This window comes from Chlorocebus sabaeus, chromosome 3 (genome assembly GCF_047675955.1).
Source record: "Chlorocebus sabaeus isolate Y175 chromosome 3, mChlSab1.0.hap1, whole genome shotgun sequence".
In the NCBI taxonomy this organism is placed as follows: domain Eukaryota; kingdom Metazoa; phylum Chordata; class Mammalia; order Primates; family Cercopithecidae; genus Chlorocebus; species Chlorocebus sabaeus.
The window spans coordinates 30822330-30835815 of record NC_132906.1 but is presented as its reverse complement, the minus strand read 5'-3'; the positions used below and the strand labels follow the sequence as shown (position 1 = coordinate 30835815).

The following is a 13486-nucleotide window of genomic DNA, read 5'->3' as shown; positions in this document are numbered from 1 at the left end:
CTTCCAATAAAAGGACTATGTTACAAGGCAGGTGAGGGAGGAAGGAGATTGGGTAGGCAACCGAAAGTACATACTTCAAGATTTATTTAACATTCTTAGCGTGGAGGATGCATCTATATGCATTATCCCAATCACCCCACTCTTCCCCACACACTTTAGACTAAGATGGGGTAGATTTATGTACCACTTGCTTTCATAAATTTTTCATCAGTTTTGTATAACTTTAAAAAGCTTCAGTACTCAAAGAGCATTCATTTCCTGGATGCAGCCATTTAATTTAAGGTAAATAACTGGATTACCTGACTGTTAGCTTCCTCCAATAACTTTAAGTTGTTTTAATGCAGCCATAAGCCTGAGGGAGAAAGCATAAATGAAGTACCGCTTTTAGCTAAAAATTAGGAGAAAACATTTTAATTTCTCCAAGCTATTGCAAACTAATAAATACATGAAAGGAACAAGCTGGCAAGATAAATTTGTCTCCTGGGTTATCAAACCATTCTCAGCATCTCACTGTGGAAGAAAATCCAAGGTTTAACTTTGAAATCTCAGTGGTGTGCTTGATGCAAGGAACATCTGAAATATGTGTTGTTACAGCTGGGAAATGGAGAAATGGTTTATGTTAAATAATACTTTGAACCGAAGACATTAAAGAGGCAATCACTTGCTTTTTCCATTGTTGTTCAGAAGCTGCAGAACAAAACCGCACAAGATTTTCACTTCAAATGAAGGCTTCCTCTATCCTTTGTAGGATTCCAGGGTTCGTTCAATTGCTTTTCCTCAAAAACATCTTTGATCAAAAACATCAGATTAACCTAAATCTCAAAGTTGGTATCAAGTAATTTTCACTTCAACTCAGGGCACTTATGTTCACATGGTACAGCTATCCAGAGTCAGGGCAACAGGAGGAGGCATGCTGAATATTGTGAAAAGAGCTACAAAGAGAAGAGATTAGAACCGTAAAGTGCACGACTGTATACACGCACACTCGGAATTCTCATTAATTTTTTATAAGGCAAAATAACCTTTTAGCAACACGTGACTCTTAATATGCAGCATGTTTCACTGTCCTCTTTGCTCAAATGCAATCGTTTTTACTTTCAGGAAGGCAAGATCATGCCAGTCAAATATGAAGAAAATTCTCTTATCTGGGTGGCTGTAGATCAGCCTGTGAAGGACAACAGCTTCTTGAGTTCTAAGGTCTTAGAACTCTGCGGCGACCTTCCTATTTTCTGGCTTAAACCAACCTATCCAAAAGGTAACATTTTAAATTATCTTAATGCTGTTTACAACTCTCCCTGTTGATGCATGTGAGGTTCCTCCAAGCCCCTCCACAGGCCTGAGCATGTAACAAGGAGGATAAATCAGGATGCATGTGGCAGTGTCTCAGTAATTAGCATGAGAGATGAAAGCAGGAAAATAGCCCATGACTATTGTAGGGAAGGGAGGGAGCAGTGGGGTTAACAGGAGGCAGATTGGGAAGACAACACCAAGGCATTACCTGCAGCTTTTGTTTATGACACTCTCGCTTCTTTCTGCTCTGCCCCTTAATCTCAGTTGTTTGCACCTTCCAATTTTACATTTTTTTATTTCTAAGGCATAGAATCAAGGGACTAAGAAACTGTCATACTGCCGAGTCTTTATTGTGTTCAAACCTAGAATTATGGGACAGCCAAAAGCTGCTGTGGGTATTGGCTGAGATTCCTCAAATTCAGAGCTTGAATGTTAGCTTCCAAGTCCAGTGAAAATAAATGCAGACTCCCTGGAGTTCACAGCTAGGCTGGAGCATATCTTTGAGCTATTTCTGGGTGATGAAGGGCAGGTGAGCCCGGTGGACCTCGCTCTGCCTCCTGAGTTTCTCCTGTCCCCCGAGTTCTCTCACTATTTCTACTGCAGTCACCATACTGGCCTCCCAAAGGCCTATTTTGTAGCTCTGGTTCAAGTGTGGGAAAAAAAGGCCTTTCTCCTAGCATAGCTGAGATAGGCTAATGTTTTCTGAAAGATTTTATGGAACACTAGCAGACAGCAGCATGGAAATAAAGAAAATATAGGCCTTTAAAACCACTAAGCTTGGTGGGCACGCAGGGAAAAGACTGGGCAGTTAGTGTTTAATAGGTACAGTTTCATGTTTTGCAAGATGAAACATGTTCTAGATGGTGGTGATGATTGCACGGCAGTGTGAATGTACTTCATGCCACTGAACCGTACACTTAAAAATGGTTAACGTGGTAAATTTCATTATGTATATTTTACAATTTTTAAAAGTACCCACCAGGCTTAGGAAGTACAGGTCGCTGATTCTGCCATGACTAACTTATTCTTATGGTTCACAAGTCCCATTCTGTCCCAAAGCTGGAGAAGATGGCTCCTCTCTAGCCTGGGTGAGGCAAATAGGATTCAGTGACAAGCCACTGGCAGTAACTGCCCGGCACAGCGGGCTGGGAAGGAGCTTGAGACCATATGCAGGCTCAGTAAGAAAGAATTCCAAACTCAGTCAACACAGGCTGGCTGGCTGAAGCGGGCAGGAGAGGGGCTGCCAAATGGGCTGTGCTGTTGCCATTCCTGCTCTTGCTCCTGTGGGTGGTCACAACTCACAGTTCTATGATGGCTTGCCAAGTTCTGGCTTTCTGTTCCACACCTGCCACCACCTGGGTGGGCCTTCTTACTTTCCATCGCCCAGGAACTCCCACCTTTTCCAGTTGAGGATGAGAGTCTGCAGTGCGCTACCAGTCAGGGCTCTCCCTGATCACACTGAGGACAAGTCTCTTACCCAGAGAGTTAATTCACTCATTTGACAGACATTCATGAGGGCCTAGTATGTGCCATATACTTGTCGTAGGTACTTGAGGTGCATCCGTGAATAGAATAGATAAGAACCCATGCCCTCAAGAAGTTTTGCATTGTAGCAAGGGGAGACAGCAAATAAACACTAAATTAAAATAAGAAAATTGTATGATACAAGATGCTATGGAAAATGCCAGTGCAGGGCCATGGGGTGGGCATTGGCGATCAGAACACAGCATTATCGGCAATGCTAAGACAACTGATATGGTGAGTAATTTCTCACTTGGGCAAAGAGCTTCTTCCCTACACATTCAAGATGTGGTTTGGTCCCTCCTAGCCCAGTAGCATGAACACATTTTAAGTATTCAATCACCACAACATCCATACAAGAATCACACATATTATGTACACAAGAAAAGTGGAAAACACCTCAATGCCCCCAGATTAGAAAGGTAAATGTTGATATATCCATAAAATGGAATATCATAGATATGAAAGATGGACTCCCCCCATCTCTCATAAGTACAGTTATATTTTACAATACAGTCAAGAAACTAAGTCCCCCTCTGATGATGCCAGGCTTCCTACCACCTAATTCTAATAAAAGCACCACACTCCAGGGTCCAGTGGCCCATGTCCTTGGATCTTGAAGCCAGCAGGTCATCAGTGTCACACAGCTGTATTATCAGAGACACTGGAAATGACAGCTGGACACAGGTCAGAAGGGAAGGGGGAGAGCTGACGCCTGCTGAGCTCTATGTGTCAGGCATGGCACTAGAGCATTACGCTTTGTCCTCATTTAATCTTCGCCAACAACTGTTGGGGTAACTACTCGTTCCCATTTTATAGATGAAGAAACTAAGGTTCACAGAGGTAAGTAATTTGCCTAAGGTCATTTAGTTAGTTAAATGAAGCAGAACTGTGATCAAATCCAGGTCTCACTTGTGCCTCTCCAACCATGCTATATGTAGAAGCTACCAATGGCTTTAAAGCACATCTGAGTTCTCCTAAATAACAAAGCATGATATAATCCTCATCACCTAATAGTTCAGTGCTTATTATATGCAACACACTGTGTTTAAACCTTTAGACAGATTCTCATTAACCCTATCACTACCCTATGAATTAGATACTATTATTATCCCCATTTTACAGATAATGAAACTGGGTCTCAGAGAGACATCAAAATCCAAGCTGTGTGGTACTTTCTACTTTTTTTTGAGATGGAGTTTCACTCTTGTCACCCAGGCTTGAGAACAATGGCACAATCTTGGCTCACTGCAGCCTCTGCCACCCGGGTTCAAGTGATTCTCCTGTCTCAGCCTCCCGAGTAGCTGGGATTACAGGTGCCTGCCACTGCGCCCGGCTAATTACTGTATTTTTAGTAGAGATGGAGTTTCACCATGTTGACTAGGCTGGTCTCGAACTCCTGACCTCAGGTGATCCGCCCACCTCAGCCTCCCAAAGTGCTGGGATTACAGGCGTGAGCTACTGCTCCTGGCCTGTATTTTTGTTAATTGGCAGCCATCAGCCCCACTGCGGGACCCATGAGGCTGTGTGGTAAACTAGACCCAGGGTGTTCACGCTGGGCACCTAGCTATGCCAACCATTCTGTGATCTTGGCCAAGTCACTAGGCCTTTCTGAGGCTTGATACCCTCATATATAAAAGCATTTGCTTTTTCTATCCCATAGGATTTTTAAAAAGAATAAACCAAGATATTTCCCTTGCAAACTGTAAAGCTTTATACTGATATAGTCAATCCATTAGGAATACTTAGGGCTACAATTAACAGAATATTTGATCAACAGTGGTTTCAACAAACACAGGTTTATTTTTTTCATATAGCCAGAAGTCTAGAGAGAGAAGGTTTTTGACACTACCTGCTACTCAATGATACCATCAAGTCTCTTCCCAGTTACCATTTTACTACCTGTAGCATGCTGGCTTATGATGCCTATCACTTCATAGTCACAAGTTGACTCTTATAACTCCAGATATCACATCTGTGTTCAAGAAAGGAAAAACAAGACAGAGAAGCCTGTCTGTCCCCTTTTACCAAGAAAGCAAAAGGCTTCCCAGAAACTGCACTAGCATATTCTGCTGATGTCTCCCTGGTCAGATATGTCTCACCTGGCCACTTCTAATTGCAAAGGAAGCTGGGGAAATGAGTGGTGTTTTACTTTCTCAGCCCCAGTAGCGAAGGCAGACCAAAAGAAAGCGGGGAGGTGGTGTTGAGGTTTGCCAGGCCATCTTACAATGTCGTCCTCAATTAGTATTACAAAACCAAATTCGGATTATCTGTATGTTTAACTATTAGCCCAAGACTCTAAAACATGCTTTATTATTACAAACATCAGTACAAAAATTTTAAACCATCTGGTTATGCACCTTTGATATCCTTTTCTTATGTTTTTCACCCTGATAAACACAGATCTAATTTCCTTAATTATTCAAATAAAGGGATTAACTTACGGAAATTTTTGCAGAAATCCAGAGGGAAAGAAGAGAAGTGGTAAGAAAAATTGTTCCAACTACCACTAAAAGACCACACAACGGACCACAGGGCAACCCAGGCGCTGGAAGACTGAATAATGAAACCAGACCCAGCGTTCAAGAGGACTCACAAGCCTTCAATCCCGATAATCCTTATCACGTGCGTTCCGGTGCTTTATGACATGATTAGAGAAATGCATTAAATATAGTGCCAAGGCCAGGTGCGGTGGCTTACACCTGTAATCCTAGCACTTTGGGAGGCAGAGGTGAGCGGATCACGAGGTCAGGAGTTCGAGGCCAACCTGGCCAACATGGTGAAACCCTGTCTCTACTAAAAATACAAAAAATTAGCCAGGCATGGTGGCACACGCCTGTAATCCCAGCTACTCCGGAGGCTGAGGCAGGAGAATCGCTCGAACCCAGGAGGCAGAGGTTGCAGTGAGCCGAGATCAGGCCACTGCACTCCAGCCTGGGTGACAGGGCGAAACTGGGTCTCAAAAAAAATAGTGCCGAAATGGTGTTTGTACGTGAGGTTTCAAACGAGCATTTAGGTATTCAACTTAGACTTTTATTCAATTATTTTAAAAATACATTTTCATTTGTTGCAAAGTTTTTTTGTTGTTGTTTCACTGCAACCTCCGCCTCCCAGGTTCAAGCAATTCTCCTGCCTCAGACTCCCAAGTAGCTGGGATTACAGGTGTCCGCCACCATGCCTGGCTAAGTTTTTGTATTTTTCTTTTTTGGTAGAGACAGGGTTTCACCATGTTGGGCAGGCTGTTCTCGAACTCTTGACCTCAGGTGATCCACCTGCCTTGGCCTCCCAAGGTGTTGTTGGGATTACAGGCGTGAGCCACTGCGCCCAGCCTGTTGTAAGGCTTGTAATTAAGGGTAAGAACACTTAAGCATTACCTCTGTAGTGTAAAATCCTGATTGGCTGGTAACCCTTATTCAGTTGTTTTCTGTGCTCTCTTTTTTGAGTCACAGGCAAATTCATGAAAACAAATTCATATGAGAAATTTGATTATTTGAAAATGTTTCCTAGAGTGCTCCCTGGAGGAAACATATGGAAGTATTCTCCTTCCCCCTTTATATCCACTTTATTCATTCATTCAACAGACAGTCATTTAGGCACCTGCTCTTTCCCAGGCTCTGTGCACAGTCAGTCAGGAGAACCTTCTGCCCTCAGGGGCTCTCAGTCCAGTTAGAGGATAGACCCACAGTTAGATGTAAAACGCTTTAGGCTGAAACACTAAAAAGTGATGTTTGTGAGGATGACACAAAGATGCTAAAAACTCAAATCTTCCACAAAGTATTTACCATTATACTTTTCAGGGGGTGAAAAAGCAGAATAAGTATTTATTTGTAGCTAGCTTTTAAAATAAAAAATACGGGCTGGGCACGGTGGCTCACACCTGTAATCCCAACACTTTGGGAGGCCGAAGTGGGCAGTTCACCTGAGGTGAGGAGTTCAAGACCAGCCTGGCCAACATGGTGAAACCCCATCTCTATTAAAAATACAAAAAATTAGCGAGCACAGTGTCGCGCACCTGTAGTCTCAGCTACTCGGGAGGTTAAGGTAGGAGAAGTGCTTGAACCCAGGAGACTGAGGTTGCAGTGAGCCAAGATTGTGCCACTGCACTCCAGTGTGGGTGACAGAGCGAGACTTCAACTAAAAAATAAATAAAATTTAAAAATACATGCAGAAATTTTTTAAAAAACAGTACAAAAGATATACTATGAAGTGTTTTCCTTCCACCCAAGACACCCTCCCCAAAGCAACCTATTAACAATGAGTATTTGTCCAGTGTCTTTGCTTAAGTACACACAGACACAAGCACACACACTTCTAACACAAAAAAAGTTTTAACACAAAACTTTTATACCTTGCTCTCTTTCCAGTTACAGTATTTTGGAGACTGTTTTCCTACACAGTACCTCATTCATTTAATGACTACTATTCATTTAATAGTAATTCATTGTATACATAAATGTACAGAAATTTAGTTATGCTTTCATGACTATAAATTATTTCCGTCTTTTGCTGTTTGCAAATACTGCTACAGGATACAATCTTGTACATGACTTACAGGATTTGTACAGGATTATCAACAGTAAATCAAGGTAATGCAGGTGGAGCTCTTAGCACAAGGCTTGGGACACACAGGTGAACAGTAACTTTCTCAATGTTAGCTATTAGTATTGTGCCGCTTTGTACACACACGGAAGTCTATGTTTAGCATAAATACTGAAGCATGAGTCTGCTGCATTGAAGTAGATTTACATTTTAATGGAGGATACCAAATTGCCTTTCAAGAAATTACATCAGCTATATGTCTGCAAACAGTAATGGAAGGACCCACTTATTATCAAACTTAAAAAAAACTTTCACCAATCTCTTGGGTGTAAATTTTATCTCCTGGTGGTCTATCCTGCTTGTCTTTAATCATGCGTAAGGGTGAGCATCTTTTCTTATACTAAGTCACTTGCACGTTTTTCTATGTAGCCTATTCAGTCCAACACTATTTCAGGTGTTGTCGATATATTTCCTAGTTTATCATTTTAAAAATATTTTAGAAAACCTTGGAGCAAAAAGTATTTTCTAAATAACCAAAGGCTTATCATAAAATTCAGGACACCATAATACTATCTTAGCTTGAAGAAGAAAAAAAAGAATCTGAATAGATGAACAAAATTTAATATTGTTTATTCCCTGGGGAGCTGGGCTGGCTGAATCTGGCTCAAGGGGTGAGGGCATCAATCCCTTTACAGATGGGCAGGATGTGACTTTGCCTTGGATCCAGTCTTGAGTGACCTGTATCCCTTGAAAAACTCCAATTATATCAATTTTTTCCTTTATTATATGTTGGACTTTAAGCAGAAATGTTTTCAAAGCATTTATCTCCATGATCTCAGTCCTTCAGTTATTCCTTTAAAAAAATGTATCTTAGGGTAACAACATGAGATTTCCTCCCAACCTTTCAATCCTAAAACTTTGTCAGACCCTCAGATAAGGAAGTGCCTCAACCGACAGACCTTTTAACTCTCCCTGCCCCATAATTAATAAATGAGGTTGTTGTCTTTTTGCTGTCCCAGATTAACCTATTCAAGAAATAAGGCAAAGAACAGAGAGAGTCTGATGAATTAAAAAACGAATGCTTTAGGAGTAAGATAATAAATATTTTGATGACATAATTTGAATATAGGTTGTATCAGATCACGTTAATTTTGTGATAATGGTAATCTGGTTGTAAATTTAGGAAAACATCCTTATTTTGGGGGGCACATTCTAATTATTTATGGATGAAATGTCACAATTCCTCCAATTCTCTTTAAACTCACTTCAGAATTCACTTTAAAATACTAGTTTTGTTTTGATGGACATTATTTCCCTATCTTTTGCTGTTGCAGGAAGGGGAAAAGCAAATTTGACAATAGGTTAGCAATTGTCCAATCTAGATGAGTCTACTGGTATTCAATATATTTTTTTTCCTGTACTCTCCAGTATGGTTGAAATTTTTTTTTTTCCAAGACAGTTTCACTCTTGTTATCCAGGCTGGAGTGCAATGGCACAATCTCACTTCAACTTCCGCCTCCTGGTTCAGAAGATTCTCCTACCTCAGCTTCCTGAGTAGCTGGAATTACAGGTGTCCACCAACCACGCCTGGCTAATTTTTTTGTATTTTTTAGTAGAGATGGGGTTGGTTTCACCATGTTGGCCAGGCTGGTCTCAAACTCCTGACCTCAGGTGATCCACCTGCCTCAGCCTCCCAAAGTGCTGGGATTGCAGGTGTGAGCCACTGTGCCTGGCTGAAATTTTTAATAACTTCCTCCCCATCCCAAATTATGATTAAAGACTTTTTGTTTCAACACCAGAATCAGCTAACTTTAAGAAAGAGGCTTAAATTGAATCAAGAATTTAAAGATAAGGGCTTCTTGGGAATGTACTTCAATACTATATTAAAAATAATGCAGAATCTCTACCCTTAGAATCCCCCCAAAAGGAAAACCAGATATGTAAACTGGGCAGGGTTGGAGGGATGGGAGTTCCTTCCAGTTCTGTAATCTCACCAGCAGTGAAGATGGAGATTTTTACTTCAATATAATCTTGTGTTCATATAACTATACTTACATAAAAAACTAGAAGGTAAAGTTTAAGGTCTTGAATTTTACATGTTTTTGTGGAATCTTTTCCGGAGACCCCTTTGTCCCTATAGAGATAACATCCCCATTCTGTTACTGAAATGAAAGCAGGAGAAACTAAATGACTTGACAGTGTTCTCAGAGCCAGTGTAACTGGAACTGAAATCTGTCTTTAGCCTAGATTGATGAGTTTCAAAATGTGCTTCTAAAGAGCCTGGAAGCCATTACTGCAAGAAGTCACAAGCATTCCACTGACAGAATTAGCAGTGGCAGAAATGCTACTTTTTATCATAATGCTTCCTTTCTTGCTTTCCTACTTAAAACAAGCTGAGTTACTGAGTGGTAACCATGGTTCATTAAAGGCATGGAGAAACTTCAGGATATCATTTTAAAAGACAAAACAACTTTCTAGTCAGTGACAGGTGAGATAGGTGTAGATTCCTTGGTGTCAAAAGGAATTATGAATGACAGCAGGTAAACAAGATCAAAACTCTTTACAGCAGATTACAGTATCTTGTAGCAGTGAAAAATTCAGAATCTTATTTAAAAATAACATGCATGCTATGACCTTCTCATTATGCAGTTATCACAAATAATTATCTTTTATTTCACAGCAGCAGGAAGGGGAAAGCATGACATTCGACCCTAGACTGGATCATGAAGGAATCTGTTGTATAGAATGTAGGCGGAGCTACACCCACTGCCAGAAGATCTGTGAACCCCTGGGGGGCTATTACCCATGGCCTTATAATTATCAAGGTTGCCGTTCGGCCTGCAGAGTCATCATGCCTTGTAGCTGGTGGGTGGCCCGCATCTTGGGCATGGTGTGAAATCACTTCATGTATCATGTGCTGTAAAATAAGAACTAGCTGAAGAGACAACCAAAGAAGCATAAGGCATGCTGATGCTGATGGGACCACAAAATATTTTTACACTCTGAGCGGTTATTCTTGACACTCTTAACAGAATTTTCCAGAACTTTAGTATGTGCAAATGTACTGAAAGGGTAGTTCAAGTCTAAAATGCCATAACCCCTTTATTATTTGTCATTTTTTGCTTTGCTTTGCCATAAGTCTTCCCTTGCTTATATCTTCCAAAGCTATTTTGAAATAAACATGAAAATTTACAATTTGTCAAAAATCTCAATCGTACACTTGAGCTCCTTTTAATTGTCATGATGAAAATAAGTCGTTGTTTGTACAGAATTCCTCAATTGTTCTTAATCTTTTTTGCTCTTCCTCTTGTAAATGTGCCCCCAGAATTCCCAGATAAAAACACATAAAAAGGAAAGGATATATAATGGAATCTATCTAAAAGTGAACATTTTTAGCCTCAATGTGGAAGCTCATGGGGAATTATTTGAGTGCACTGGCATGTGACCTGTGTTAAGAGTCACCTCCAGGAAAAGAGCACTAGGATAAAGAAAAATGCAGTCAAAGATAAATCAGACTTGTGGGGAGGAAGGACTTTATTGACATTCTGAAAAACAGGTCTTCACACCTTTCTCAATCTGTTTTCAATAAGTGATCACTGGGCATGAAGCAGCATAATGATTTTTACCTTTGTAGTACAAATCAGGCTGCGGCTGTAGTCCAATTACCAGTAAGTTACTCTCCTAGTAACAGGGCTGAGAGCGTTGCTTGGCAGATACAGCTGAGGAGGAATGGCTTATTTATGTATAATAACATAAAGAAAGTCTCTCAGGAACAAGGACTGTCTTTAGAAATTGAAATACTAGATCAAGAAGATGAGCAGGTATTTTATATTTTTGACATTTCAGTTTTGCATCCCACAGTTTGAGAGATAAACAAATTTCCTAAGGAAAATAAAAGTAAGTTTTCCAAAACACAGGATTCTGAGATGATAGAAAGGTCTTGATGCCATGATCTCACTACACTCTCATATTCAGAATACACCTTATTACTGTGTATTCCACAGTAAATCCCTAATACTGGTGTTTTCCAATTAAAGTCTATAATGATACAATTTTTAAAACTTGGTTTTCAGGTGAACACTCAGATCCCTCCATTTAATGAAATACCCAGCAAGCCTAGGTCTCTGGAGAAAAGAGATGAAGGAAAGACACCACAATGACATGTAATGGTCACACTGTTCTCAGGAAGCAGCTACTTCCTACAGCTACGAATTTAACATGTTTAGTCTTTAAAACTGTTGTTACTCTATTAACTAAAGAAATATGCGCCAATGGTTATGCATATCATCTCCCACCCCCATGGCTCAGCAACCTGTACTGGGTTCTAAAAATAAAGAGAATGATTTAGTGATCCCAGCCCAGAAGAGCATATGGTCTCATGAGAGATACAGATAATCAGGGTTCAGCACACCAGACAAAGCCTTGATAAAGATGGAGGCAATGGGCTCCTTGGAGAATGCCTACTCTCTAGATTTTCAAGGATGAGCAGGAGTTAGCCAAGTGAAGGTGAGAGATTTGCATTCCAGGCAGAAGGAGTTTGAGTAAGACCAGAGGTGTAAAGCTGCATGGTACAAGCAGGAAAACAGCATTCAGGTCAGGGTAGGAAATATCAAGATGGAAACGTAGGCAGAAGCTTCAAGTGGCATGTTAATTTGGGGATATCATAATTTGGGGATATCGTGTGTGTGTGTGTGTGTGTGTGTAGGAAATAGGGAACCAATGAAAAGTTGCAGGCAAGGAGGAAGCTGGTTTTCACCTTAGATGAATCCCCCTTGGTGGCTTCCCATGTGAAAACTGAGCAGGTGCCATACAGTCCAAAGAGGCATCTTAATAAGGACAGCAGGTCATAAGGAAAGGTTGCCTTTTGAAAAGATGCTCCCTTTCAAAGCTTCATAATTAGATGAAAATATAGGAGATGGATAATTTACTTCTAACAGGTAAAGGGATTATGTTATGTTATGAAATGTCACTAAATACCCAAGGACATCAGTTTAACAGAAAAAAAATCAGGATGATTTAAAAACAGAGGAAAAATTCAAGGTTGGATTAAGGACAGGAATGACAAAGGAGACTTAAATTGTATTCAAGGATGAAAATAAGGGTCTACTTTGAAAGAGAAGTGGACAGATGAGCATTCAATAAAGGAAGAGACTGCAACAGGGAAGAATTACAAACTTCTTCACAACTTGGTACTAATTTCCCAAATTACTTTAAACCAGGCCAGTCTAAAAGTTGCAAATACAGCCCAGTTTGCTGTGCTGAATCTTGACTGAAAAGTTAGCATGTGTGTATGGACATATGACTTACTGGTACTTTATTACAGGGACTCACTTAATTCTCAGTAGTGGTACAAGCCAATCCTGATGGAACATCTCAAATTAGATTTCAAGGTCCTAGTTTGACTTGGAATGGAAGGAAAAATGTGACAACCGCCATTTAGTCAGCATACCGAAAATGTTTTCTTTTTGTTTTCCGGCTGCAAAAACTTATGTTTTTACACCTCCCCTTCCACCAACACCTCAAATAACTGTGACACTAAAAAAACAGATATACTAAGAATAACCACTTAACCCACTCAACAGTTTCTTACATCAGATTTTATTATACTGAAATACAAGCTACATTTTTACAAAATAGAAATTCTTTGTGAGAGTGGCTTGACTTAATTTTATTTCTGTATAAGCTAAATATGTTAATCTGTTTTATGAACATGTATTTTATAAAAATGGTCACAATATATTTTTTAAGTTAACTGATTTACTGAGGGAGGAGGAAGGAGTTGACCAAAGTCTACATGCACAGACAGTCCTAAAAGTGTATCTCAAACATGAAGATGTAAATTTGAGAGTTAATGATACAAATTTCAGCAAGAACATTTACAGGCAGAGAGTGTTTTGGTGTTTATAAAAGCTGAACTCCTTTTGAAGGGCTTCTGTACATATATGCATGCTCATATACTATATGCATATATAGGTGTGCTTCATTTTGAGAAAGTCCAGTATAATACTAGCATGGAATTTATAAAACAGGTTTAGTGTTGACTGACTGAAGAACTCACTACAGGTTTTACTTCAACTGCTTACATTCAAAAGTATTCAATTTACAATTTTTAGGTACTTACTGTGTAAGGTAAGTA

At 40.1% G+C, this 13486-nt stretch overlaps 1 protein-coding gene across 2 annotated transcripts in view; it reads left to right on the top strand.

Annotated features, from left to right (window-relative positions):
* The window catches only part of CNMD (chondromodulin), a 35912-nt gene extending 25356 nt beyond the window's left edge, over positions 1-10556 (top strand). Inside the window, exons 5-7 of one of the 2 annotated variants that reach the window (XM_007960502.3) lie at positions 1102-1255; positions 5270-5436; positions 10034-10556. In XM_007960502.3, the coding sequence (XP_007958693.1) occupies positions 1102-1255; positions 5270-5436; positions 10034-10246 (534 nt within the window). In that variant the 3' untranslated portion in view covers positions 10247-10556. Of the gene's footprint in view, positions 1-1101; positions 1256-5269; positions 5437-10030 lie in introns of both variants that reach the window. The other variant, XM_007960501.3, reaches the window with a different exon arrangement.
* Positions 10557-13486: the final 2930 nt, after the last annotated feature.